The sequence below is a fragment of the Dasypus novemcinctus genome, chromosome 14 (genome assembly GCF_030445035.2).
Source record: "Dasypus novemcinctus isolate mDasNov1 chromosome 14, mDasNov1.1.hap2, whole genome shotgun sequence".
NCBI classification, from domain to species: domain Eukaryota; kingdom Metazoa; phylum Chordata; class Mammalia; order Cingulata; family Dasypodidae; genus Dasypus; species Dasypus novemcinctus.
In genome coordinates this window covers 88,953,401-88,980,167 of record NC_080686.1, presented here as the reverse complement: position 1 = coordinate 88,980,167, position 26,767 = coordinate 88,953,401, and the positions used below count along the sequence as shown (strand labels likewise).

Below are 26,767 nucleotides of genomic sequence, written 5' to 3'. Positions count from 1 at the left end.
TCTTAGGAGGGGATGTAGCTCAAGTGGTTGAGCACCTGCTTCATATGTACACAGTCCTGGGTTCGATCTCTGATACTTCCTAAAAACAAACAAATGAAAAAACCAATCTCGCTGAGGAGTGGCTATAGCTCAATGGCTGAGCACTTTCTTCCCATTTTTAGTAGGTTTTCCTCTTAATCCTTAATTTCCTGAGGCTTGCATAGAATTTTTCTTACTTCACTCTAATCTTTAAGATTACTTCTCTTGGGTAGACAATGGAATTGCCGGGTTGGGTGATAAATTTGTTTAACATTTTTAAAAAAAGACAAACCTTTCAAAGTGACTGCACCAATTTACATTTCCACCAGCCAGGTATGAGTATTCCTCCCCCTTATGCCCCATTTTAAGTGCCGCCTTTTCAGAATACTTACCCCACAAAGCCTGCCACAAGCTAGAAGGCAGACATCCAAAACATGACAGATTTCCAATGGGGCCAGGCCCACCCTCGCCACTCCCTCGCTTCTGTATCTCACAATCCAAAGGTGCACAGACATTTTATTAACTTGTTTCAAAACTTGTTATCTAATTTACTAAAATACAATTTTGTTTGGGCATAATTTTTCTGTATTTCCTTTGTGCTACTATCCCCTATACATGATACTCATGTAACCTTTTATGTAAGTTATTTTTTACATGTCTGTCTGCCCCAATTACACAGCAAGGTAGAACTTTTTTGTATCCAAAAGAGACTAGCACCAACCAGGGCATAAAATTGGTCTTCGAACTATTTGTTGAATAAACGGTCAAAGACGCAGTGCACACATCAGTATGGATATATACTAATTTCGATGTCAGCAGGCTTCCAGATCCTTCCCACAGGACCTATTCACTGAGCTTCAAAAACCTTAGGGAGAATTCCAAATCTTTTATTTTATTTTCCATGAAAAGTTTGAGGCCTGGAGCAGTGAAAGACTGCTTATGATCACCTATATGTGCTGTCAGAAGCACTGATGGAGGCTCCCCTTCCCAAGAAAGGCCCCCAGAAGTGAGGGCGTAGCTGCAGGGTTGGGGAGAGCTAGGAGAAGGTAGGGAGGTGGGTCTGCAGAATCCGAGAATCCTGAATGCCAGGCCCGAACTTCGTTCTGTAAGTAAGGAAGGTTATTAGGTAGGAGGTGAAATGACTCAGTTTTTTCATAGATTAATATGGAGGGCAGACTAGGGAGACCAGCTGGGACACTGCTCAACAGTCTGAAGGTGGAAAGGGATCAGGAGGGAGGGACTGGATTAGGCAGTGCTTGCAGGGATAAGAGGAGCGAGACTCAACCAGGCCGCCCTAAAGGCAGGAGTGACTGGCGTCCACCAGCCGGGAAAATGGCGGTGGTAACTGAGATAAGGAAGAGGGAGAGGAGCGTGCGTGTGCTGGACGCTGAACTGCCCGTCATGCCCCGGGCACAGAGCTCAGTGGGTGAGAGCCTGCTGCCTCTGCCCTCGCTGCCCTGTTCCAACGTGGGCTCTGCCATATGCCAGGGTGTGACCTCGGGCAAATGCCTTGATGACTCTGAGCCTCAGCTTTCTCATTTGTAAAATGGGGTAATAACAACAGACTTCTAGGATTGTAGGGAGGGTTAAATGACCTGATCTATTCAAGGCAATTCCACCTGAGTCTGGTCTGTTCCTCTTAGCCCCCATCATCTCTCACCTGCATAAAACTCCAGTCAGGAGTGTTGACCTTGACCTTCTATGCCAGGTGGGAGAGCAATTATATTATCTTGTAGAGTGTGTGATAATGCTTTCCATTTCCTAACTTGAGTTTCTTAGAGGAACTTGCCTTTTTTGTTTAAATGGTCATGTCCATACAACACCCATGTCTTAAATCAGTAATATCTGAAAAATTACATGGCTACAAGGTCCAGCAAAGTTTTCAATGGTCACTTATGGGTCTTTGGGGAAAACTCGGATAGGACGCAGGGGTTGCCGTGGGAAGCAGCAGCTGAGGGAAGGGCATGGAACAGCCAGATTGTTAATGACAACTGACTAGAGAGCCTTCAAAGATGAAAATAAAATTTTATACAAAATCTCACATTTTTTGAATCAGCTACACAACTTTATCAAAAACAGTTTTTGAAGGCTAAAGAAGGAAAAAACTAACCAAAAAAAAAAAAAAAAAAGGAAAAAGCGTCATAGGATACAAAAACTGAGCTTTTCCACAGCGGAATACCATTTATATTATTTCTAACTAGCATCTACACGGATATTCCAGAATTGCCTTTAGAAAGAGTTGGAGAAAATGCAAATCGAAACTTGGGCAAGCATTTATGCTTGTCCCTATCTATTTAGGAAACAAAGTATTTCACAAAGAAACCACATTCCATGAAAAGTATGTTTGTTCTGGCTTAAACATAATCCTTTCCTTGGGAAAGTGTGCTTCAGACCAAAGCATCTAAGAAATTCAAAATCACTTAGTTTATAGACAATTGAAATGTCACACTGCTCTCTGAATCCCTTGACAATGTTTTCAGAATTAATTGTTGCTTTACACTACACTTTTCAACTCAGATACAAGTTATTATTTCACGGGCTTCGCTGCCTATTAGATGTGAACCTGGTTATTTTCTGCATTTTGATTAGACTTTTTTTGCATATGTATGTATGCATGTATATATGTATATGCTTGCTTATTTATAAAAGGTTTTGCTTTTAAAAATGTGGGCTGTGAAGTAAATCAATAGCGAGGGGGAGAGCATGGGATTGAGAATTCAGACTCTGGGGCCAAACTCCCCAACTCCAGCCCCGGCTCACTACTTAACGCTAAGGCTTTAGATGGGTTTCTTCACTCTAGGCCTCGTTCTCGTCATCTGCCAAGGGGAGTCATAACTGTCCCTCCCACCTAGGGCACAATGATTATAGGAATTAATAAAGCTTTCGAATAGCACCTGAAACCCAGTAAATGTTATACTAAACAGCTTTATTGGCTATTCTCAGTTTCCTAGTGTAGTAGGGTGATTTCATTCTTTGAATTAAATATTCTACTTGATAAAAAGTTACTATGGGGAAGTGGTTGTGGCTCAACTGATAGAGCATCTGCCTACCATATGGAGGGTCCAGGGTTCAATACCCAGGGCCTCCTGACCCATGTGGTGAGATGACCCATGAACAGTGCTGCCGTGTGCAAGGAGTGCTGTGCCACACAGGGGTGTTCCCCGCGTAGGGATGCCCCATGTGCAAGGACTGTGCCCTGCAAGGAGAGCTGCCCCATGTGAAAAAAGCACAGCCCGCCTAGGAGTGGTGCTACACACATGGAAGGCTGATGCAGCAAGATGACGCAACAACAAAAAAGTGACATAGTTTTCCGGTGCCACATGACAAAAATGCAAGCGGACATAGAAGAACATACAGCAAAGGGACACAGAGGGAAAGGGACTTGGCCCAGTGGATAGGGCGTCCGTCTACCACATGGGAGGTCCGTGGTTCAAACCCCGGGCCTCCTTGACCCGTGTGGAGCTGGCCCATGCGCAGTGCTGATGCGCGCAAGGAGTGCCATGCCACGCAGGGGTGTCCCCTGCAAAGGGGAGCCCCACATGCAAGGAGTGCGCCCTGTAAAGAGAGCCGCCCAGCGTGAAAGAAAGTGCATCCTGCCCAGGAATGGCGCCGCACACACAGAGAGTTGACGCAGCAAGATGACACAACAACAAAAAAAGAAACAGATTCACGTGCTGCTGACAACAACAGAAGTGGACAAAAACAAGAACACGCAGCAAATGGACACAGAGAACAGACAACTGGGGGGGATGGAAGGGGAGAGAAATAAATAAAAAATAAATCTTTAAAAAAAAAAAAGGGACAGAGAGAGCAGACAATGGGGGGGGAGGGGAGTGAAATAAATAAATCTTTTTTAAAAAAAAGTTACAATGGAGACAAGCAACAGATTAGTGCTCTCCACACGATGAGAATAGAATCAAAGTCATCTAATTTAAAGATTCCTGTTGGTCCTAAGTCCTGGCCTTTGGGGCTGAAAGGACATTAGAAAGCATCTTGTGCAACACTCTTCTTATAGGGCTGGAGACACAGAGGCCCAGAGCGAGGCCACTTGCAGAGAGCCACTGAGCAAGGCTGTGGTTGCTTCAGATGATACTTTGGGCTCTCAGGATGGTTGCAGCAAAGTTTCCATTGTAGGCATCGATTATCACTGCACTGATAAGCCTGTTATTGGAGCTTTCTATGCTATTCAGAATGACAAAAGAAAGCATTTACATATTTGGAATGGTCAGTATGCCAAGTAAATACAGGTAAATAAACTGGTTTTGCTTTATAACCTTAAGGCTATTCCTGATTATGGTGACAGAAAATGCTTATAATTGGGGTGAGTCTATATACTTTCATTTCAAATATCACTTGGAAGAAGGCATTGTTTAGTGAACAATATAATACCTATACCTTTGGAACAATTTACACATCAAGAGGAGTACAAGCAGGACAGGCACAGATAATCAAAGTTTTATTTAAAATGACAGAACACTTAAACAATATGTTGAATTTTTGTGGTGTAACTTAGAAAAGTGCTTCTAATCATCCTTAAAACTCTTAAGTTTACCCCGAACAAAATATGTTTTGCAGCCAATCCCTAACTGCTTTGATCATGCTGCTCTCAACAGACGCTGGGGTAGGAGGTAGGCTGCTGATGTCCTGGGCACAGGTGGCTTTTGCCTACTCGGAGTGACGATTTTTCTTCTTGTTATGGCTCTCAATCGCCCTTCTAAGTGCTTCATCCTGGATGAGGTCTGACATTCTTACGTCTGTATGGCTACAGCCAATTTTAGGGCAACTGTGACAGAGAAAGAAAATTAAGTTAGTCTACTTAATGCCTTATAAACTTCTTTCAAGTACTTAAAAGGAAACATTTTACAAAAAAGGGGTCATGCTTTAAAAATCAGGATTGATGTGTACTCATACATTTCTTCACTAAGGCAGGCTCTGTCACAGCCGCGCCTACTTCGTGGGGCTTACTTTCTAATGGGGGAAATGGACACTCACTAAGGAACCCAACAGATATGTGCAGCATGGACTCCTTCTTAGAATGTAGCAGCAGATAGTTTTATGACACTCAACATCATTGGCATGTCTTTAAACTAAATTTTAGGATTATTCAAAATTACATTTTACAACTTTCCAATAATTTCAATACCTGATAACCTAACATAGTTCTACATCTGTTCAAATGGTCATTTTTGGCAAACATTTAGAAATTCGCGTTTTCCCACCGCGTTATAAAACCCTCTCTGCCATCCTTACCAACCTTTTTTGAAGGCAGTTATCCACTGCACTCCTAACACACTATATCAAAATAAAAATCATACTAAGTCCACATTATACGGTGTATTATTTAATAAATCTATCACACCCGTACCAACACGTCCCGACAAACACAATGTTCTTGTTTTGAAGTTTCCCTTCAAGCTCACGGACCCCCTGAAACCTTCCCCTGGTTGGAGCCCCTGGTCTAGAGGGAGTGTTGGGCTGAGGCGTTCCTCACTGTGGGTCAGAGCAAGCCTCTGTGAGGCTCCTGTGGAGCTGGTGGTGACAGCATGAGGCCTGAAGCACTGCATGTGAGCCAGGCTGTGGCAGCAGCAAGAGTGAAAGAGCAAGATCAGTGTGACCGAAACGACCACAGCCCAAGGGAGGGCATTTGAGCATGAGGTCAGAAGGCGAGTGGGGCTGTGGATTTTATTTTAGATATGAGGAGAAAACACTGGAGGGTGTTGAATAGCAGAGGGATGTGATTTGGTTTAATATAAAAGTCATTACTCTGGCTGCTTAATGAAGGACACAAGGTCGAGGGGCAAGAGTGGAAGCAGGGGAAAGGGAGGATCCTGCTGACGTCCAGGAGAGAGATGAGGGCTTAGACGAGGGCAGGCAAGCGAGCAGATTCAGGATACACCTGAAAGTAGAACCTAAAGGACCTGCTGAGGGAGTAGATGTGGAATGTAATGGAAAGAGAGGGGTCGAATTTAAATCCCTTGGGATTTGGCCTTTATCATGATGAGAACATGGGGAAAAACAGGTTGGGGGATGGAGGCAGAAACCCTGATTTGTACATGTTCCACCTGAAATGCTGACACAACCTCCCAGTGGAAAGACTGAGTGGGTCTCTGGGGACTCAGAGGAAGGACTGTGGCTGAAGAAATTAGCATGAGTCATCCAGACACAGGAGGAGCTTAAAGCCAGGCTCAGGTTAGATGTGGTCTAGCCTGAAGGCAGTGGATCGGATGAAGTCACCTGATTTCTTCTCAACGTGAACCAGGTTTCGGTCCAGTGAGGTGCCCAATTTCAGAGCCAAGAGGCCTTGGGAATAAATTCCACCTCTACTACCTACTTGCTAGGTATGAACCAAGGTGACTCACTTTACCTTTCTGAGGCTTTGCGCCCTCAGATTTAAAATGGGGAGAGAAGCCCTCTATTCCAGCATTCCAGGCAGCACAGCAACTCAATGATGGTGTCCCCTTCACCGCCTGTGCATCATTTGTTCCCAGATCATCATTCTCCCAAAGCGTTTTCCAGTTGCTGACCCCTCTGTATCATGCACATGTCCACCACATCCATGCACACGTGGACACTCATTCGACCCTTCCAGGTGACCGGGTCTGTGCTAGGGTCTAAGCATATACCTGTGAAATACAAATAGATGGTTCCTGCCCACACAAAGCTCAGGGCCCAGTAGTCTGAGACAGCTTTCCAAAAAAGCTCTGGTATACGAAGTCAAAATCAATACATACAGGACCAAAGAGGCAGCTCAGGAGGGGAAGGAGGTTGATTGTGGCAGCTCTCCTTTGTCTAGAGGCAGGAACCTTAACGGTTCAACAGGAAGGACAAACCTTTCCTTGGCCATGCTCTCTGGATCATGGAATCTTTATATTAGAGAGGTATCGTGCAATGTAATGAATAAGATGAATGAAAAAAACATTATTTTTAAAATGCTGAAATGTGCCCTATGTGTTTAAACGGAGAAAGACAATTAGGGAGCAGATGTGGCTCAAGCAGTTGAGTGCCTGCTTCCCACACAGGAGGTCCTGGGTTTGGTCCCTGGTGCCTCCTAAGAACAAAAAAACAAACAAGCAGCAAACAAATGAAAAAACCAACTCTGTTGAGCCAATGTGGCTTAGCGATTGAGCAGTGGCTTCCCACATACAAGGTCCCAGGTTTGTCCCGTACCTCAAAAAAAAGAGAGAGAGAGAGAGAGGAGAAAAGACATGCAATTGTATGAAAGAGGATGCAGGTGCTCTGGCCCAGGTATGTAACATTCAATTAATTTGGCTTTGCATTACGGTAAAATTTGAGAAATGTTTTACACTAGTTTAAACAAATTTCTTCTCTCCTGTCCCATGCCTCGAAATCTCAAAGTGAATTATTTCTTTAAGTATGAAAGTAGTTAGCTGAGATTATGAAGGGGATCCAGACACTCTGGTAACTCCCGAAAAGGCAATTTTCATGGCTTCAACTTCCGTGGAGTGGAAATGCAATGCAATGTCAGACACTGGGATGACATGTGCTGCGATGACAATGAGTATGTCAGCGCAGTGACCATCCACGTCTGACTTGGGGCCCTGGTTTACCCCACCCCATGGAGCAAAGCCTTTATCACAGAGAGCAGACAGTGAATAAACTGTGGACAGGGAAGTGGGGAGTGAGGTGGGGAAGACTTCCTGATGACATTAGCTGGTTTTAGTCAGTATATGAGCACATTTGAGAATGTCTGATGGAATTAACCACACCACTGAGGCAGAGCAGGGCTGCATGTTCATTTCAACAGGATGGAGCTGAGGGCAATCCATGTCAAACAAAGGGTCTGAGCTCACTTGTGGGATAAACTCTGGGGACAGGGACGTTAACCAAATAGCTCTTCCAAGGGGAAAGGAGTATCAGATGCCTAATGACAAGAACAGGGGCTCCAGAGTGAAAAAGACCTGGGCTCAAGCACCCTGGCTATGACGCTCTGGGCAAGTGATAAGTCTCTATGCTTTGGTTTCTTCAGCTATAAAAATTAAGGTTTATTTTGGTCATGGGTGGTGGTGATGGTAGCACAATATTTTAACACCACTGAATTGTATACTTGAAAGTGGTAAAATGGGAAATTTTATGCTGTATATATGTTACCACAATAAAAATAATAAAAAACAGCAAGAAAGGTAGAGCATAGGGTTGAGTGAGAAATAACTGGGATGATGTGCATCAAGGGTTGAGGAACTGAGCTCAGACGTGGCAGTGCGCCAGTCCCTGCTCTGGTCCATGACTTCTGCCCCCCCAAAACTTGGGGGTAACACTGGTGTGACATAGGGATGCTGAGGATGTGCAGGGTGCTGTGGAAGCATGCAGGAGGGACATTCTGCCCAGCATGAAGGAGGGTTCAGGGAAGGTTTCCTGGAAGACTGGTGATGCAGGAGCTGGGTGAGAACCTTGTTTCTCCTGCCATCTCGAATAAACAAACATAAGTTTTTTTCAAGTAAGAAGACTAAGAAAAGGCCATAATGATATGAGGCTGAATCAGGGCACTCCTCCTGGGGAAAAACAACACTATCTGAGCCTTAGTGCACTAATCCCCAGGATATCCTGGTGAGCAACTTAGGTGTGGTGAGACCAATCTTAAGCGCTTGCGTCACCCTGTGCAGGAGTCAGACCTACCGACCTGAAAGGAGAGGCTGGGTCTGGAACTTGGGTCACAGACAGGGCAGAGCATGGCAGCAGAGAGCCAGCACAAGGGCGGCCTGCACACGGGGGTCCTGGGAGGCTTGTGGGCACCTTGGTCTCAGCAGTGGCTCAAAGTACAAGGTTCACGGGCTTCTGAGCTCCCAAATTGACAAGCTCTAGAAAGGTTTATAGGTACCTCAGGAAATCTGAGTGGGACAGACTGCCATTATACCTCAATGCAGCACGTAACTCTATCCTACACCCTCTGAGTCTAAAATAACGTGCCACTAAGCAATGAGGAAACTAACACTCTCTGCCTTAAGAACCCTCCTGCTATATGCATAACGCTCTGCAGCTGAAAAAGATTCCTCAACCATGGTTTGCGTCTCCATTCCCAGAAACTTGCTGGTCTATCCACGCCTATGCTAGAATTCCCTACCACTTCTTTGATCCTGAAATTCTGTGAGATATCATTATGATCTCTAGTGTACTGACAAAGAATCTGAAGCTCTGAGAGGTTCAATGACTTGAAAAACGGCAAAACTGGGACTACAAGCTGAATGGTGGAATTTTGCTGTTCCACAACACATTTCTACTCAACTTAATTTTACTCTAGATGCTCTTAAGTACAACTGATTTTAAAATACAGATCCTGTTATTAAAAACAGGAAGAAATGAGTGTGGTAAAATTGGAAATGTCTTTATTAATGGGAAAATCATGAGACAGCTTTATTAGTAAGATAATAAATAGCTTATTATTAAGAGATATATTTTAGGAAATTATTCTAAGTACTGGATTTAGTTAGGGCTGAAGTCGCTATGATTTTATTCTGACTCAAGCCAATGAAGACAGGTCTTCTCAGGGACTGAAGCATGCACGGTAAACCTCAGTCAGTGCCCAGTAACACAATGTACCTGGAACACTAGTCTAACAAAACATAATTAGAACAATCTAGGAGGAAGAATCGAGATTTCTCAAACTGGATGTGTCACAGACATTTTTAAACAACAGGAACCCAGAACTGCTCATCACCCCAACATGCATCATGGGAAATGACACCACTTCATGCTTCATCAGGAACCTCTGGAGTGATTTTTGAAGAGGTTTTGATCTGTTGCCAAATGCCCCTTGTCTTCAAGCCCCTGCCCACTCCCAACTGGCTCCCATGGGACTCAGCTCTCTTATCTCTCCTGGCTACATCTTAGACTGCTTTGTAGGCGGTCTTCTTCCTCTGAATACCCTCTAATTCATAACAGAAGGCTTATTTGAGGTTTTACATCAGGCCCCGCATCAGGGGCTGAGGGTGTTGCGGCAGAGTTGGGATAGCCCTCGTAATTCTGTCCTTGCTGGCTATCCCTGGGTGACTGTGTCCATGGGAGAGCTGCAGCTGAGGGGGCAGAAGAGGGGGTTTGACTCCACTAGACCAATAGACTAACATCTCTAGCTCAGAGCTCTCTCCTTGGCTCAAAAACCCCCATTTTCTGTGCCCCCTGGGTACTGCCAAATGGCTGTATTGTTAGGATGGAAAACTAGATGTAGCCCAAACAGAACCTCTTCTTATCCTTCCTGAGCATGCTCCCCTCCTGTGCCCTCGCTGTTGGCGAGTGCGACGGCACCCTTCTAGGCACACAGACTAGGTATGTCAGTCATCATTCACGGCTTCTTACTTACTCCTAGACTCAGTCAGTTACCAAATTCTGGCAATGGTACCTCCATAATCACTCTCATTCTCATTCCCTTTTAGCTATCACTGTTGCTTCAATCCAGGCTCTCATTATCTGTAACTTAATCGATTGCAAAAACCTTTAATTGTGCTTTTTACCTCATGCCTTTTTTTCTTTTAGGAGGTTCCAGGGATTGAACCCTCATACGTGGGAAGCAGGTGCTCGACCACAGAGCTACATCCACTCCCCATGCCTTTTTAATCCATCCCTCGCATTGCAATTGGAACAATTTCCTAAACTCCCAGGTTGGTTCATCTTACTTTCTCTCATGCCTATAGAATAAGGGTGGTGAAGATTGTGATGAGGATGAGGATGGCTAAAGTTCAATGATGATGATGGCATAAGGTTTACTGAGTCTTACTGTGTGCAACAAACTTTTTAGTTTACATGCAATTTATTTAAACTTCAAATATACTAGTGAAGCAAATATAACTATTATCATCAATTCAGAGATGAGGAAACTAATGAATCGTGACAGTTAAGGCCCTCTATAATAAATCTTTACACTACTTTCCTATTCTTATTACCTACAGCATCCTTCCATTCTCTTGCTAATATACAATTACTCCAACTATCCACCAAGTAGAACAAGGCCTGGATGGGGTGGTCCTCTAGGCTGGAAGACTTCTTCATTCTTTGAAATCCTTCAAGGCCCAGTAAAAGTATGACCTTCTCTGCAAACTTCCAAGACTCTTCCCACTTGGATTTAATAATTATTATTAAGTTACTGGGGGGAAGCAGATGTGGCTCAAGGGACTGAGCTCCTGCCTACCACATGGGAGGTCCCAGGTTCAGTTTCTCGTGCCTCCTGGAGAAGAGGAGCAAGACAGCAACTGGTGTGATGGGCAGGTGCAGTGAGCTGATGCAATAAGGAGACACAAAAGAGGAAAGACAATGAGAGACACACAAAGCATGGAGATGAAGTGGCTCAAGTGAGTGAGCTCCTCTCTCCCACATGGGATGTCCTAGGTTTGGTTTCTGGTACCTCCTAAAGAGAAGACGAACAGACAGTGAGCACAAATGAATGGATGCAGAGCAGACAGTGAGCACAAACATTGGTGGTGGGGGGTTAATAAATAAAATAAATCTTAAAAAAAAAAAAAGCCATAGGAATTTGCAGAGTTTCAGATACTCAAGTTATCGAAGTATGACAAGAAGAAAAACAAGTTCTCTGATTGACAAATATTACTCAAGTGCTTCCTAATATGTACAGTTTAGAAAGGCAAAATATATTAGAGAGTCAAAGTATGTAATTAAGAAGACCCATTCATATGCAACTCCTGTTTTGGGAGTGGCTCTCACCCATCAGGGACAGTGGTGAGAAAGGTGCTTTGTATCAGTGCCTGCCCTTTCCAAATCTGACTCTAGGAGAATGTCACAAACTTTAAGAAAGAAAAGCCATGAAACAGAACTCTCTGGAATTCATATTCTTAGCAATTATATCAAGAAATTCAAAATTTGTTTTTGAGAGAATGAACATTTAAAAAATTAAGAAAGGGAAGGCTTCGAAATCTAGAAACTAAGAAAATTCTATTCACAAGGTACAATGGAATGTTCACTAGGGAAATAGGACATTTCAACAGTAAGTGGGAAACTGAAAAAAGAAAAATGTTCTCAAACAATAGTTTAAATTTTGCAACCATTAGGCCTTAGATTACTTGACTGAATGACTATCAAGGTATCTGCAGTCTCAAATACCCTATCTTCCAGTCCGCACCCAGAAGAGGAGTGGTGGGGAATTCCAATTCTAGGTCTCGGCTAGCAAATTTCTAGGCCATGGAGAAGCAAACCACACATCACATCAAAGGGACTGTTATCAGAAGTATACTGAGAACTGGTCACACCTGCAATTCCATTTCTGCAACAACTCTGTGATAAGAGCACAAGAAATACCAAACTGAGTCAGAGAGTCAGCCAGTCTACTTAACGTGGGTTTCTGTCTGACAAGCCATATTATAGCAAACAGAGTCCCGGTCCTCCATGGTCCTCAAAAAAAATTAAAAAAAAAAAAAAAAAGGACTCTCTCTGAACATTTCAATTAAAAAAATCTCTCACTGATCAGCTATCTGTGAATTTATTTAAACCTTTTAGAAAGTGTTATTTAAGGATTAAAGACATGAAAGGTTTTCTCTGACAATGAAATCTTGACCATCAAGACCACTAGAGGTATATCTTGGAATATTTACTTAACCGTTATAAAACAAATTACCTTTATTGCAGGAAATATAAAAATTTCCCTCTTGTTTTGGTAACTTTATACATAAAGAGTGGAGAGAATGTCTTAATCACAACTCTCCTTTATTTTCCCCAGGCTATTTCTTAATAGCATAAATTCATAAAAATTCCTGTTATTTAATGATTAAAATTCAGTCCAGTACTTTATTTTTTTCTTCCGTTTTGCAGGCCTTGTCGAATAGCTTGTTCCTTCAGCTTCTTCCGGAACAGATTACTAATTTTTCCCTTATGTACTGTTTTCACAGAAAGGCGGCTTCTGTGTTTACACTATGGAGGTGAATGTAAATTTAGGGGAGACATTTAAGTGTCTTTTCCCCTAGCTTGAACAACCACCTCTGACTGACTACCGCCAGGGAAGGGTCCACTTTCCTTCCTGCATGGACTCACCAGGCCTTTTTCTTCCGTCTGTGCTTGGACTCAATCATGCGAACAATGGCTTCCTCTTCATAGGTGTGGCCACACACTTTATTTTTCACTGGCTTCTTCATTTCCAACTGTAATCAAGGAGACAGAAGATTTTTAGGAATGATAATGATCAACTTCCAGTAACTTCTCCAAATTGCCAATTATCTGGAGAGATTTTTTCCCTAGCCTTGGGCTTTCTATGTTTAATTTCCCATTCTCAGGGCTTTAGATAATTATTAGAGCAGAGGGCCATGTAAGAACACCAGGGCAACCAGTGGCACCAATGTCACCTGGCTTGTGGACCATGAATTCATTCCTAGAACCTCGAGGGTATGATTGACTGAAAACACTTTCCGGGCCAAGAACTTCCTTTGTATACTCTTCAACCTTTGTATACTCTTCATTACTTTTCTTCCCTCCCTCCTTAATTTCAAATAAGAAAACAAAAGGAATCTTTTTACCTCTGTGAAGATATTGTTTTTGTCTTTCAGGAGGAGGAAACACTACCTGTGTAATGGGGCATATGAAGTTGGTCTGACTCTGGGTCACAATCATATCTTCATCAACTCCTTCTGTTGCATCAGCCTCTCTGTCTGCTTGAAGACCATCTAGGGGCAGGAAGGACAGGCAGGTCTTTTGAGACTCCCTGGTCTAACATTTATGCCAAAGATAGGGAAGGAATGGAAGGAAGGGAGACCATGTTTCCCAGGAGCTGTTGGTGTCAGCCCCAGTGGTGGGCACTTTGATGTATATTAACTCTTCTAATCTTAAGAGAACCCTGCAGGGTAGGTCTGATTATGCACATTTTTGATAAGGAAACTGTTATGGTAACTTTTTCAAAGTTACAGCGAATTTGCCAAGGACTACTATCCAGGAATCCAAGGGTAGTGGCTTCAGAGTCAGAACTGTGTACCTCTTTCACTTCCAGCTAACACTTGGGCTACCAAGGTACCCATTTTTAAAGCCTCTACTTTAGAGATCTGTTGCAAAGATGAAAAGAGATGAAGAATGTAGCATGCTTAAGTACAGCTCCTGGCAAAAGGAAATATTCAATAAATGGCAATTACTACTAGGTAGAGCAGGAGTTCTCAAATTCATAGGTGAATGTCTCCCACGTGTGAGGTACCAGGTTCAGTTCTGGTGCTTCTTAAGGGTGCCTCTTAAAATAGCAGAGCAGACAGAGGACGGATCCATGGGGTTTGGGGGGGGGGGGATAAAAAAAAAAGCATCCTTTTACATTTTCAGATATTATCAAAAACCTCAAATAGCATTTTTATGGGGTTATATTTTTCTATATTTGCCATATTAGAAATTAAGAGTGAAGATTTAAAAAATATATATTTATTAATTCAATTAAAAATAGCAATAACAAACCCATTACATTTAACATAAAAACATTTAAAAAATTAGGTGCAATTCTATTTTGCAAAAAAAAAATGTTAGTGAGTAGAGTTGCACTGTTTTACAATTTTGCAAATATCTTTAATGTTTGACTTTATAGAGGACAGTCAGATTTTGCTATTTGTATGAGTATTCAATCTGTCTCAAAATCATAGGTCATGAAGCTTCAGGTAAAACTCATTCATGGAAAGAAAAGAATGAGAACAGACAAAGATAAATAACATCTCTGTATTATTATGAAAATATTTCTGACCTCGTGGATACCCTGAAAGTCTTTCAGGGAACCTGGAGGTCCCTGGCCCACACTATGAGAACTGCTGAGCAAATGCATACATGGGCTGGCTGGATTTGCTTATAGCATCATCTGATTGTGAGACCCGCGTTCTTTCCATGACATCGTGCTTGTTCCTCACTGAGGAAAGCAGATAGGAAACGTTTTAATGGCATAGTGGAGCGTCCCAGAGAAGGAATGCTTGTCATTCTGCACAGAAACAGACAGCTTTTAAAAAACAAGCGTTAATGGGGCCGTCCTTCATCCTTCCTCCCCTCGGCCCTCTCCCTCCCTCACTCTCTTCTTCCTTCCCTTTCCTTCTCTTTCTTCTTTTATTCTGGCAAAACAGTACAGACATCTGAAAATTACTTCGCTTTATGTGTGACAGGGAACCCCTTGTCTCTGGTACAGAGGGTTTTGCGCATCTCTCAGTTCCATAGACTCGATGGCCTTGGGCCTCCACCTTGGTCAGATGGAGCGTTGGTCTGGAAAGGTACTACTGGGAGCGGGGGAAAAGGCCACAAAAGAAGAGTGGGGAAACTGAGGGCGACAGAGTTAGTGTTCTGTGAATTGATGGCCAAACTCAGGTATCCTGCTTCCAATTACCTGTTTTTTTGTTTTTTGTTTTGTTTGTTTTTGTTATGTTTTTGGTGGGAGTTTACTCTCTTTGAGCGGATTAGTGCTATTTGTATGCCACCTTGCTATCCTTTTGTAGGGAAATGTCCCCAAATCCAGCTCTAAATCCCTTGAAGAAGGCAAGTATGAAGACATCAGAGCTTAGGGCTGCTCAAGCATGGCAGTTTTAGTCACTGGACACTTACGGCCTCCCAGCTCCTCAGGTGCCTACAGAAAGGTCTGAAACCTTGAAAACCATTCATTGGCTATAAAACAAGAAAATGATTTAAGTGAAATTAGTAAACACTAAAGGTCTACAAAATGTAATATTAGGTTAGCTTCATTAATTGCTGATTTGGTAATAAAAGTATTTCATTTGAAAACAATATGTAGGCTGGACTTATTTTTTAAATGTAATAAGAATTCCCAAGTATGCTAATTGCTGAGAAATTATTAGCTAATTATAAGTGAAATCAGTTACTCTCGGGTAACCTATTTCCAAAGCAAAGTTATAAAAATATTTCCAAAGTTTTGTCAGTAAGAAAATTATATTTAATGTGGAGGCTGCCAAGCGATATAATTTCTGCTACGATGTGGGGTGGGGCCTCTGAAATAGTAATCTGCAGGCCTAGGAGGGCTTTTGTGATTTCCAGTCAGCTGCTCCCTGAATCCTTTTATCAACTCAGTGATTCTTGAACCATGGCTCAGGAAGGCTGGGCCCTAGGAGGGAAAAGCCAAGGAGCAGAGCTGGGCACCCGCCTGCCTCCTGGTTCTCTTTTCAAAGCCTCCTCCTGTGGCTACAGCAGCCCATTTCTGATTGTGTGTTTGATATTCAAAATAAAAGTATTTCTTACAGGGTTGATTTTAGGACAGCCACTGAACTGACTGTATGTATTAGACTGTGGAACTCACCGGAAGATATGTTAGATGAATAACAGAGTTCAGCCAATGTAAAAGGCTGTAGGTTTGCTTTTTATTTTCTATTTTTAAATTTCAAAAGGTAGAAGAAGCAAGAAGGCACAACTCGAATGTAATGCCGACCACTAGGAGAGGCTGAACTTAGACATCATAGGTGGCTACCAGCATCAATGATCATGAAAGAAGGTAACAAAAGTGAGACTGAGGAAGAGCGCTAATGGTGAGTAATAGCCTGCGGGCCGAGAGTCTGAAACCAGAACGATTCTCAAGGGCTAAACTTCTCTAGAGACAGAACATTTCCTCATCCTAAATCTATATTTATAGAAAATGACATTAACGGCGGGATTCCACAATGTGCTAACAAAAGGTCACATCTGGCAATAAATGTCACTTAACTAGTTTAGTTGACCCAAAGACAAAAAGAATCCTGTAAAACTTCCTGATAAACTTGGAATCACATACGTTTTAAAACTGAGGTTATCCATCCTAAGCCTCTTATTTACCTGAGGAAGCAGAGCCAAAGACATTATAGGTTTTGCCCAAGGTCATGGATGGATTTAGTGATGAAGAGTATCTGTATACTTTATTTTCTTGGCCTGGCTAATTTGAATACTAAAATCAGTGTACTGGTCCTGGGATCCCTCTCCACCAGATTATTATTTCATTAATAATGATACTTCAAGTTTACTGAATGCTTTATAACAGCAGATACAGTGCTAAGCACTTTATATACATTATTTCATTTGATCCTCACAAAATACCTATGAAGAATATATATTGTTATTCCCACTGCATAGAGAAAACTTAACCCCCTACAATATACTGAAGGCAACTGTAGATATCAACCTACCTCTAAGAAAGAAATAATTTGATTATATCTGTTTAAATATTAGAGATCACAGAGTTTTTTCTGATTATAAAGAGAAAAACAAGAAAACACATCATATTCTTTTCTATATACACATGCAAGGCATGGTGGTAGAAGCATATGCCATCTGTCAGTTTCGACCAGATGGGCAATCTCAGGGGTCTTATAGCAGCAAATACAAATTTAAAATAATAATAAAGGGCCTCATTCTCCTAGAGGAACAGAAGCTCTCTTTTCATTTACTTTAGAAAACCTGTAAGTTTTTCTCTGTCCCCTTTGAAATATATGTAAATCTTTACTTTAAAGGTTAGATAAGCTTCTTGTAAATTTTACCACTCAAGAATGTCTACTCAAGGAAAGAAGCCATTTCTTTGCAATGTAATCAAGGAAGACATTGCCCCTATTTCCCAGTTTCCTGGGAAGAGATTAGCATAACTTCCAAGGGGTTCCTGGCCCCCAAACTGTAAACCTACCTTCCCAAATATCCTGAATGTGTTGTTATGTGTCACGAATGGGTTGTAGCTGCCTGGCTATATTGAAAGGGGGAGCTCTTTTTCTGTCTGCAATTTCTTTGCAGACCGCCTGTGCTGTATCACATTCTCATTTAATGCTTATTCAATAAGAAAACTGTTTTTCTTTCTCTTCTATCTCTGTGGAGAGGTTTTCTGGGTTGGGAGAAGTTTATTTATAACTGTGTCTCCCCAGCAGCCTGATGCCTGCCTGGGGTACCCTGGCGCTGTACCGAGGTAGGGAAACCTGGGCAGGATTTGCACATGCGCCAGTGAGGGAAGTATCTGGATATGAGCTGGATAACTAACTCCTAAAGCCAAAAGAAGGAAGGCAAAGGCATGAAAATACATGACACAGTAACTAACTGTGACTATGCCCCAGGGATATAAATGTAGGGATAGCAAGCAATTTACTGGACCCTTAGATCTGGTTTCATGGTCAGTCCAGCTACAATAATGAGTGAATAGCTAGATAGGCCTGCTCTTCCCTATCTTAGTTCCTCAACCAGTTGCTCAAGTCAAAATCTTTGGAATCATTTTAGATCACTCCCTTGACCCCAGTCCTCATACCCAATCTCTCTGCCAGTTCTGTTGACTCTGCTTCTAAACCAGATTTCAAATTAGCTCTTTCTCTTGTTCTCTATTCCACCTTAGTCCAAAACAGTATCGTCTCCTGCTGAGATGCCGGAAGCCTCCTCCTAAATGGTCTCCCTGGGCTGTGACAGGGCCCACCCCACCCTTGCACACTTCTTACAGAGGCCTACACAGCCCACGTGATCCTGTCCCACCAACCTCTCTGACCAGTTTCCCTCTCACCCACCACGAGTTACACTGGCACCTTTTTTCTATTTCTGGAATATGCCAAGCTCTTTCCATCTTTGGGCCTTTATACTAACCTGCCTGGAATGTTCTTCCCTCTGATCTTTGCTGATCATACTCCTTGTCATTTTAAAATGCCATTTTAAATGTCACCTCTTTGAGGAGGCCTTCTCTGATGTCCCAAGCGAAAGAAGCCACCCAGGCATTCTCCAATGGCATGAATCCCTACGTGCTTTCCTTCCCCCACCCTTTCTGCCTCCCTACTTCTCTCTCCTTCTTCCTGGAAGACAGGGACATTGCTGTCTTTTTCACTGAAGTTCCCTGGAGTCTAAAATAGCCCTTGGCATACAGCAGTAGATGTTCAATAAACATCTGATTAGTAGCATGCTTCATCCAACAAGGTAGGAGTGGGCATATTTTTCACAAGGATATACTTAACATATTTAACAGCTGTGGCAATACAAGCACACTGCCTCACACATGATGGTTTTGTAGGTTTTAGACAAATAGAGAGAACCTCATTCTAGTTCAGAGTGCAGCCTTGGAACCTGAATTACATGTCAAAGGCAGGAAGTAAATATAAGTTTTACAATTATAGTGGGCCGTATGGTAATTACAAAGGAGAATCCAGACATGGTCTTGTGGTCAGAAAATACATCTGGTCCAGGCCACACACAGCCCTAGTATTAGTCACTTGTCTGTCTTCAGACATCTCAAATTTGGCTACTAGTTAGATAGTTTCATGCAAGCCAGGAATAAAAGTTGATTGCTATGTGCTTTTTCTGTTAAGCCCGAACATTTTTCTAAGAACACTTTTCTCTTGAAAGTTAGTAGCATAAAGAAAACTCTTGAAAAATATTTGTTGCCTGCCTAAAATGCCTACTGGACTTATCTTACTTGCTGTCTTCTAGGACCGCATATTGAAGAGGCTGAACTGGTACACTGAAGATTTGGGGGCCACCACATTCTGCAAAAGAACACTGATGCCAAGCTTGAAACTTTATACTTCTAGTGTATGTGTATGTGTCTGTGCCAACTCCTGACTTGTTCCTCTTGCTGGTAGCCTGCCCGGGGGCTAACAGTGGCCCCACCTGTGCACTCAGTCAGGCACATTTTAGACTCTACGTGGAAAAAGAAGTATGTCAGAAGGGGCAGTCCCTTTGGCTTGGAATTAAAAGCAGTGTGTGTGTATATAGTGTTTGAGGTCCACTTTTGGTACTGCTGGGTATTCTGGATTACTACTGGGACTGGTGGTCTGTCCTGCTGCCGGCTGTTTGGTTGGGTCACACTGCCATTTCCCTTCTGGAGGAAACGGAACCCTCATTTCCAATAGCTCCCTGGCCCTGGCAAAGACTGCTGAGTGCCAACAGCTTTTCCAGAATTGGGATGCCAATCATGTCAGATAGGGCCTATGTGATTAAGGATTTCCTAGATGTTACAAGCCTCGCAGGATGGCAAAATTCAACAAACATAATTTTTCAACAAAAATATTCAACACAGCTAAATTGAGCTAATACATTGATGCAACTGGAGCAAGACTGTAACATAATAAGGATCCAATAAATGTCTACCTACCTGTCATAATCAATGTTATACATTTATAAAGCTATAAATTGTTAGTTACCATTATTATTTTTTTACCACTGTTATGTGATAGGCACTATGCTTGGCATTGGCAAAAAATCAATCCTTGCCCTCAGTCACTTAGGGCAGAGATGTACAATGCAAAGTGGTCCATGAGGGTTATGCATATATAAGATACTATGGAAAGAAGACCCTAGGAGGATATCTTGCGATCATTTCTATTTCCTTGCCCCAAACCATGTATGTCCATAGCAGACTATAATAATCAGTTATCAAAAATGTCTAAAATATTTTAAGCCTGTTGAGTGTAGCAAGATAGGGCAGTGTGTACAAGTAGTGATATTCATTATAATAGTTTTTGTAATAGAGAAACACTGGGGGAAATCTGAGAATATAAGGGAACTGTAGTATTACCACTAACAAAATATGATTATTAATAAAGAGAATCTTTAACAGTTATGGTAAAATGCTTATGTTATAACAAGGTGAAAAAATGAAAACTGTATGCATTACTAATGCAAAGTCAAAAATAAGGTGGTATATGTGGACTCTATTTTATGCATGATTTTTCTGTAAACCTACAACTTCTTTAATTTAAAAAAAGGCAAAAAATTCTACTTATAGTATGATTCATTAATCTTAAAACATGATATACAGAGAAAAGATGTAAAGAAAATATGTCAAAATTCTGTAGTTCAGGAAACGGACTTGGCCCAGTGGTTAGAGCGTCCATCTACCACATGGGAGGTCCGCGGTTCAAACCCCGGGCCTTCTTGACCCGTGTGGAGCTGGCCCATGTGCAGTGCTGATGTGCACAGGGGGTGTCCTGCCACACAGGGGTGTCCCCCGCGTAAGGGTGTCCCCTGCATAGGGGAGCCCCACGCGCAAGGAGTGCGCCCGGTAAGGAGAGCCGCCCAGCACGAAAGAAAGTGCAGCCTGCCCAGGAATGGTGCCACCCACATGGAGAGCTGACGCAGCAAGATGACACAGCAAAAAGAGACACAGATTCCTGTGCCGCTGACAACAACAGAAGCCGACAAAGAAACAAGACACAGCAAATAGACACAGAGAACAGACAACCGGAGTGGGGGGGAGGGGATAAATAAATAAATAAATAAAATCTTTAAAAAAAATTCTGTAGTTCGCGGCGTCTAGCTTCTGTATACAGAAGCTGGTGGTAGAGGACTCAAGGAAAATTCCTGAGATTTCTGGGGAATTATTATTCAGCTTGTACCTTTTAGAGCTAGTATTCTTATGAGTAATTATGAGTAAATGGGTTTCATGGCAATGGGGATAGATGGATGGACTTGCTTATTCAATTAGTCAAATTGAAACAAATTATGAAATAAAGTCCAGAGATCATAATATAAGAAAAAGAAACTTTAAACTTTATACTTGCTCAACTTTAAAACTGCAACATTTCAATTCTGGGTAAGGCAGGGGCTATGATACCATTTCAATCCCTGATATCTTCTAGATGCATTATCTTAACAACAGCTATAATATATCAAACTTACCTTATCCCATACAAGGTAATAAATCACAATTTAATTTACATGACATCTTCCCTTCCATTTCCTTTAGTTTCAGTGCTCTAGACAAAACAATAATGAAATACCTGTACAGAATGTGAGGCTTTGATGACAATAAAGCTAGCCCTAATATTATTGTTTGTTTCATAAAGCCTTTCAAGGCAAATTATAAATTTTAATCCTCAAAGGATAAAAGGTAAAGAATCACTGACAATGCCTATTTGGGGATAACTGTGAAGGAGGAAGTGGCCATGTCACTGAGCTCAGGTGTGGCAGGGATGGTCACATTTGCCAATCTTCAATGCTGGTCCATGACTGTAATGCCTGGCTGTCTTCCCTCCCACAGACCCCAGTTTAATCAAATCTGTTACTTCACAGGATTTACTTAGCATGGCAATGACAAAATGGCAAAGCATTTTTGTATTAATTAAATACGCTTATTTTTCCTTTTTTATTACATGTAATTTGATTAAGAGTATCAAGATTTATTTTCGATCCATTTAAACATTCTTCTTTCAAGTGGTATAACGTACTCAACTTAAAAGGAAAGGAAAAGAAAAAAGAAAAAGTAGGCCAAGAGAACAATCCCCCAAAGCACATACATTATGGAAGAACTTTTAAAAGGTCAAAGCCCAAGGGTCCAAATCACTGAGGCTTAACAATCCTGTCAACATCATTGTCAGTGAAGCCACCCAAAATGTAGCTTAGCTCTTCTTCTTTGCAAAGTGGTCAGAGCCAGTGAAGGGCAGGGCTACTCCAACTTCCAAGAGTAACGAATCCATAGGCACTCTAGTCTTTTGTTTTCAGTTTTCAGTGTCTGGTCTGAAGTTAGCCAAACAGAAGACATACAAAAAAGTCCTACCAACTGGAAGAGGTAAGAGAGAGAGTGAGAGAGAGAGGAAAAGGGAGAGAGAAAGAGAAAGGGAGAAAAGGAAGGAAGGGGGTGAAGGATGAGAGGAAGTCTTGAATACTGCAGAGTCCCGTGAAAGACACCACGGCTTAAATGCTCTAGAACAAAGTCCTAGTCTCTAAGCCTTCCTTCCTCTCCCCTCATCTCCTTCCTCCACATTCCATCCCCTTTAGAACCTTCTTCACAAGCAAAGGAAGACACATGACTTCGAAATTGGGATCAGCTTAGGACACAGCCCTTGTGAATGTGTACAATAGATCTGAGTCATTTGTTCGTTTTGTAAACATGAAGAAATCACACTTTTAAAACTTCCTCCTTCATGACATTCATAGTCCTTGACAATATGCTTAGCATTTACTTTTCCTTAACCACACCCAAAGACCGGCAAGGACAGATTTGCTCTCTCATGGAAGTTGACGAGAGTGAGCACAGCAGGGTGGAAGAATAAGCATATAAGAATTGGCACTGCCACATAGAAATGCAGAGAACCCAGCAGCAGCCCAGGTAAGCCTTTGACAAAGGCTGCATTTACCTCTTACTCTGAAATTATGTTTGTCACCGCCTCCCCCACTAATCCATAAACTCCTCCAGGCCAGGACCATTTCTTTTCACCTCTAGTCCCCCAGTGCATGGCACCTGGTGGGGGGCTCAGTGTCAGGATGTGGGATGAAAGCTAATGAACTGGTGGCTTAAATATTGTTCTGTTTACTTCCAAGCTCTTCTGCAGAGCAGAAGGGCTCTGGGCAAGACCCAGGGAGCAGAGTCCTGTAGTTTCATGCAGTCCTGCACTTCAGGAAGGTGGGACAAGTCTAGACTGAGGAACTATTTGGCTCTACCATAAACTGGGGGCTAGACATTAAATTTTCTGCAGGCTAGCACTCTTATTCCCTTCTAGCTCATTAGGATACTTGAAGATGATATGTTTTGGCTTCCTTAAAGGAAAAAAAAAAAAAAGATAAATGGATCAAGGCAGTAACAAAACCATGGTGAGTGAAGAGAACTCCAGAAACAGTCTTGGATAGGGCAAGGTAGGGTGTGACAGGTTGATCTTGTTTTTCATTTTCAAAGGCTCTGGGAGTTCGAGTCTTTGTACCACAGTGTCCTAAGCCCAAGAAGGAGCATCACTGTATGAAAAAGAACAGGCTGGAAAGCAGGGACAAAACAGCAAGTAAGGATGGAGGAAAGAAAGGGACAAGAAAAAGGTTCCCAGAATTTGCTTTATGGACTTGATAGGGAAATAAGAAGATCTCAAATAACCACCTTCCTGAGCATATAATGAAGACGATGTTTTTGAGTTACAGGCACAATCTCCAGCTTAGAGCATGGATCTAATTTACTAGAAAGACCGCACCAAGTAATTAGCACACATCCCCCCACACTGTAAGAGATCTAGACTACATGACAGCATTCCCATTCCTCTGACCACAATTCTACTTAGCTAAAAATTCCCTTACCACAAAGGCAACAGCATCTGACTAGGTGATTGGATAGTGCAGAGCTACCTTGGGGAAGCCGCTCTCTCCCTTTGTGGCCCTCAATTAAGAGTCCAGTGTGGAAGAGGTAACCCAGGAATTTAGGAGCAAATGAAGGAGATAAAGATAAATGAAGGACGAACATCAAGGAGGCAGAAGAATTATGCAGGGGACGTAATTAGCACACAAATTATTTTAGGAGCAATGGACTGAAATTAAGAAAAGGAAACCTTTAATTGGGAGGAAAAATTTTCTTGGGTCTATTATGAAGGTGAGACAAGCTTCTCATACCCCTAACAGATTTAAGGCCATTCATCTTAACAAAGCTGGTTCAAAATGAACTAGAAATTATTTAAAGATAATTTTATTTTTGCTACCAAAGTAGACTCGATTACCTGATGACACAAAAGGACTCTTCTATCTAATTTTATCATTCTAGTCTTTATTCTAAATTAGATAGTAAAAGAGCTAATGATAAAAAAGCCTATGACTATTTCATTCCAAAAATATGACTCAATATCTAAGGAGATTCAAAACGACAAAGAATAAGTAAAAAGAATAAAATAACAATCAAACATGCTTTAATTCACATCAGATTTATAGATGACAGCTAATTAAATAGGAAGACTAAAATAGGACTTCTCTTATAATGTACTTTATTCTTCAGGCTTAATACAAAGATGGCAATTAAATTAATTAATTACTGTTAAAAATGATGAAAAGCACTAGCTTTCAAATTTTTACCTAGTTCCATAATGACAAGTCTACTAGCATTCTTGCCCTGGTAGGATAATGGAAACTTGCAGTCCAAATATGTTTAAGCGTCATGTTTTATTAAGACTACAGGGTTGGAGGATGCTGATTTCCTAGCATCAGCAGGAAAATTTAATGAGTATTTTTTTCTCTTCTTCATTTAGGAGCCCAACGTATGATTCGGGCAACTTTCATTTAGTGAGTGTCTGCCGATCTCCTAGTATTTCCTAGGCACAGAGGACGCAGAGTCAGGGGTTGAAACAGACAAGTGGACACCATGACATCAGCTGAGTGTGAGGAGCACCCCTGAAGAGGTGAGCTTAGGGGACCATGGGGGCTCACAGGGCCATCTCCAAAAATGATTGCAGGGGTGGGGGGCAGTGATGCTGGGGGGAACCTTAAAGGAAAAGGCTGAGAAAGACATGGATGTGTGAGAAAGCATGCTGGACACTGTCATTCTCAGCCGAGTAGTTAAGAGCAGTAACTCCAATAATAAGGAGAAATTCCCTATTAGGTATATTACAATAAATTAAGCAATGACAGCATTTTACAGCCAGGCTTTTTCTTTTTTTTTGAGATACTGGGGATCAGGGACTGAACTAGGGACCTCGTATGTGGGAAGCTGGCACTCCACCACTGGGCCACATTGGTTTCCCTGAGTTGGTTTTCCCATTTATTTTGCTTGTTTGTTTCTGTTTCCTTTTTTCAGGAGGCACCAGGAACTGAACCCAGGGCCTCCTGTGTGGGATGCAGGTGCTCAATTGCTTGAGCCACATCTGCTCCCCCAGGTTTTCTGATATTCCGTGCTATTGTTACATGCCTCTTAAAATATACGCTACACCACAGCTTGCCTGCTTGCTTCCTCTTCCACCACCCACCCAACGCAATTAACCGAGTGCCTATCATGCTTGGTAAGCTCTGCAGACAAAAAGATAAACAAGACAGAGACCCTCATCTAAAGGACCCTCTGTCTAGTGATGGAAAGAAAGCGTCATTAGAGACCATAGGGTAAGCTCACTGAGTTGCAGTGGTGGCCTCCTGAGGAACAAGGCCACTCTGGGAGACATCTGGTGAACTCTAAGTGTCAGCTAGGTAAGGCTGTGGGGGAGGAAGCTGGGGAAAGGGATGGGGCATGAGGGAGACCTGGATGGCACTGGAGTCACTGGTAAGCAGCAAATCCTGCCACAGCAATGAGGGGTCAGAGCACTTTTCAAAAATTTATCCTCTCCTTATGTGAATAAATTCACAAACATAGAACATTTCTGACAAGATCTCTCAGGGTGAGTCATGTCTGGGGATGGGGTACTCTGTGCTCTCCCCAGCTTGTCTGCTGAGCCCTGTCCTTCCTGTCAGCTGTAAATTCACAGCTAGAGCTGGACTAAGTTTTCAGGGACTCCTTTAAAAATCTTGAGGCTGGATCTGCATCCTAAGATGTCTGAAGTACCATGAGGAACTGATTCAGTCCTTTTCAACAAACCTCCAAAAACATTCATTCTCATCATCTATACTGAATTTATAAATTTCATTAAAAAATGAGATAGTCTCAAACCATAGCACTCTTTTCAAACACTGACAACAGGCACTGTGTTTTGAAAGGATAGACAGTCTGTAAGCAGATTCAGAAGCAGAGTTTATAGTACTTCGGAATTTATAATGCAGAATTTCATCTCAGGCAATATAAACTATATATCTGCTAACTTGATGTTTCTTTTCTTCTTCTCTGTATTGCTGTTGAAATGTCTGCTGCCATTGCTAATGAAATTCAGAAAAGTACCATTGGTTTTTTTACTCGCTTGTAAACTTAGAAGCTATATATGTTAGCACATCAGCTGTCAGACCAAATACGACTTATTATTTCTAAGTGCAAAGGGAATGTGACTTTTCAAAAGAAAAGTGAGAAGAAAATTCAAGCAAAAGGGACTTTGGGAAGTCTTGCAGAAAGAAACTTTCGAGTTCTGTTGACCTGATTGTATGAGAAATATTTTCAGGAGTTTATATGTAAAAGGCATATTCCCAGCTGACATCTCGTGTAGAAAAACACAGTGCCTTAGAGTCAACTATTTGCCAGATAGGAGAAAACAGTACTTTGGTG

General features: G+C 42.1%; 1 protein-coding gene across 3 annotated transcripts in view; it reads right to left on the bottom strand.

The window, feature by feature from the left end:
- Positions 1–4,457: 4,457 nt before the first annotated feature.
- The window catches only part of NSMCE2 (NSE2 (MMS21) homolog, SMC5-SMC6 complex SUMO ligase), a 298,377-nt gene continuing 276,067 nt past the window's right edge, over positions 4,458–26,767 (bottom strand). For 2 of the 3 annotated variants that reach the window (XM_071208022.1, XM_071208023.1), the window contains 4 exons: positions 13,531–13,631; positions 13,006–13,112; positions 11,156–11,242; positions 4,458–4,801 (listed from right to left, as the gene is read on the bottom strand). In XM_071208022.1, coding sequence (XP_071064123.1) covers positions 4,684–4,801; positions 11,156–11,242; positions 13,006–13,112; positions 13,531–13,631 — 413 coding nt within the window. In that variant the 3' untranslated portion in view covers positions 4,458–4,683. The remainder of the gene's footprint in view (positions 4,802–11,155; positions 11,243–13,005; positions 13,113–13,530; positions 13,632–26,767) is intronic. The other variant, XM_004452960.3, reaches the window with a different exon arrangement.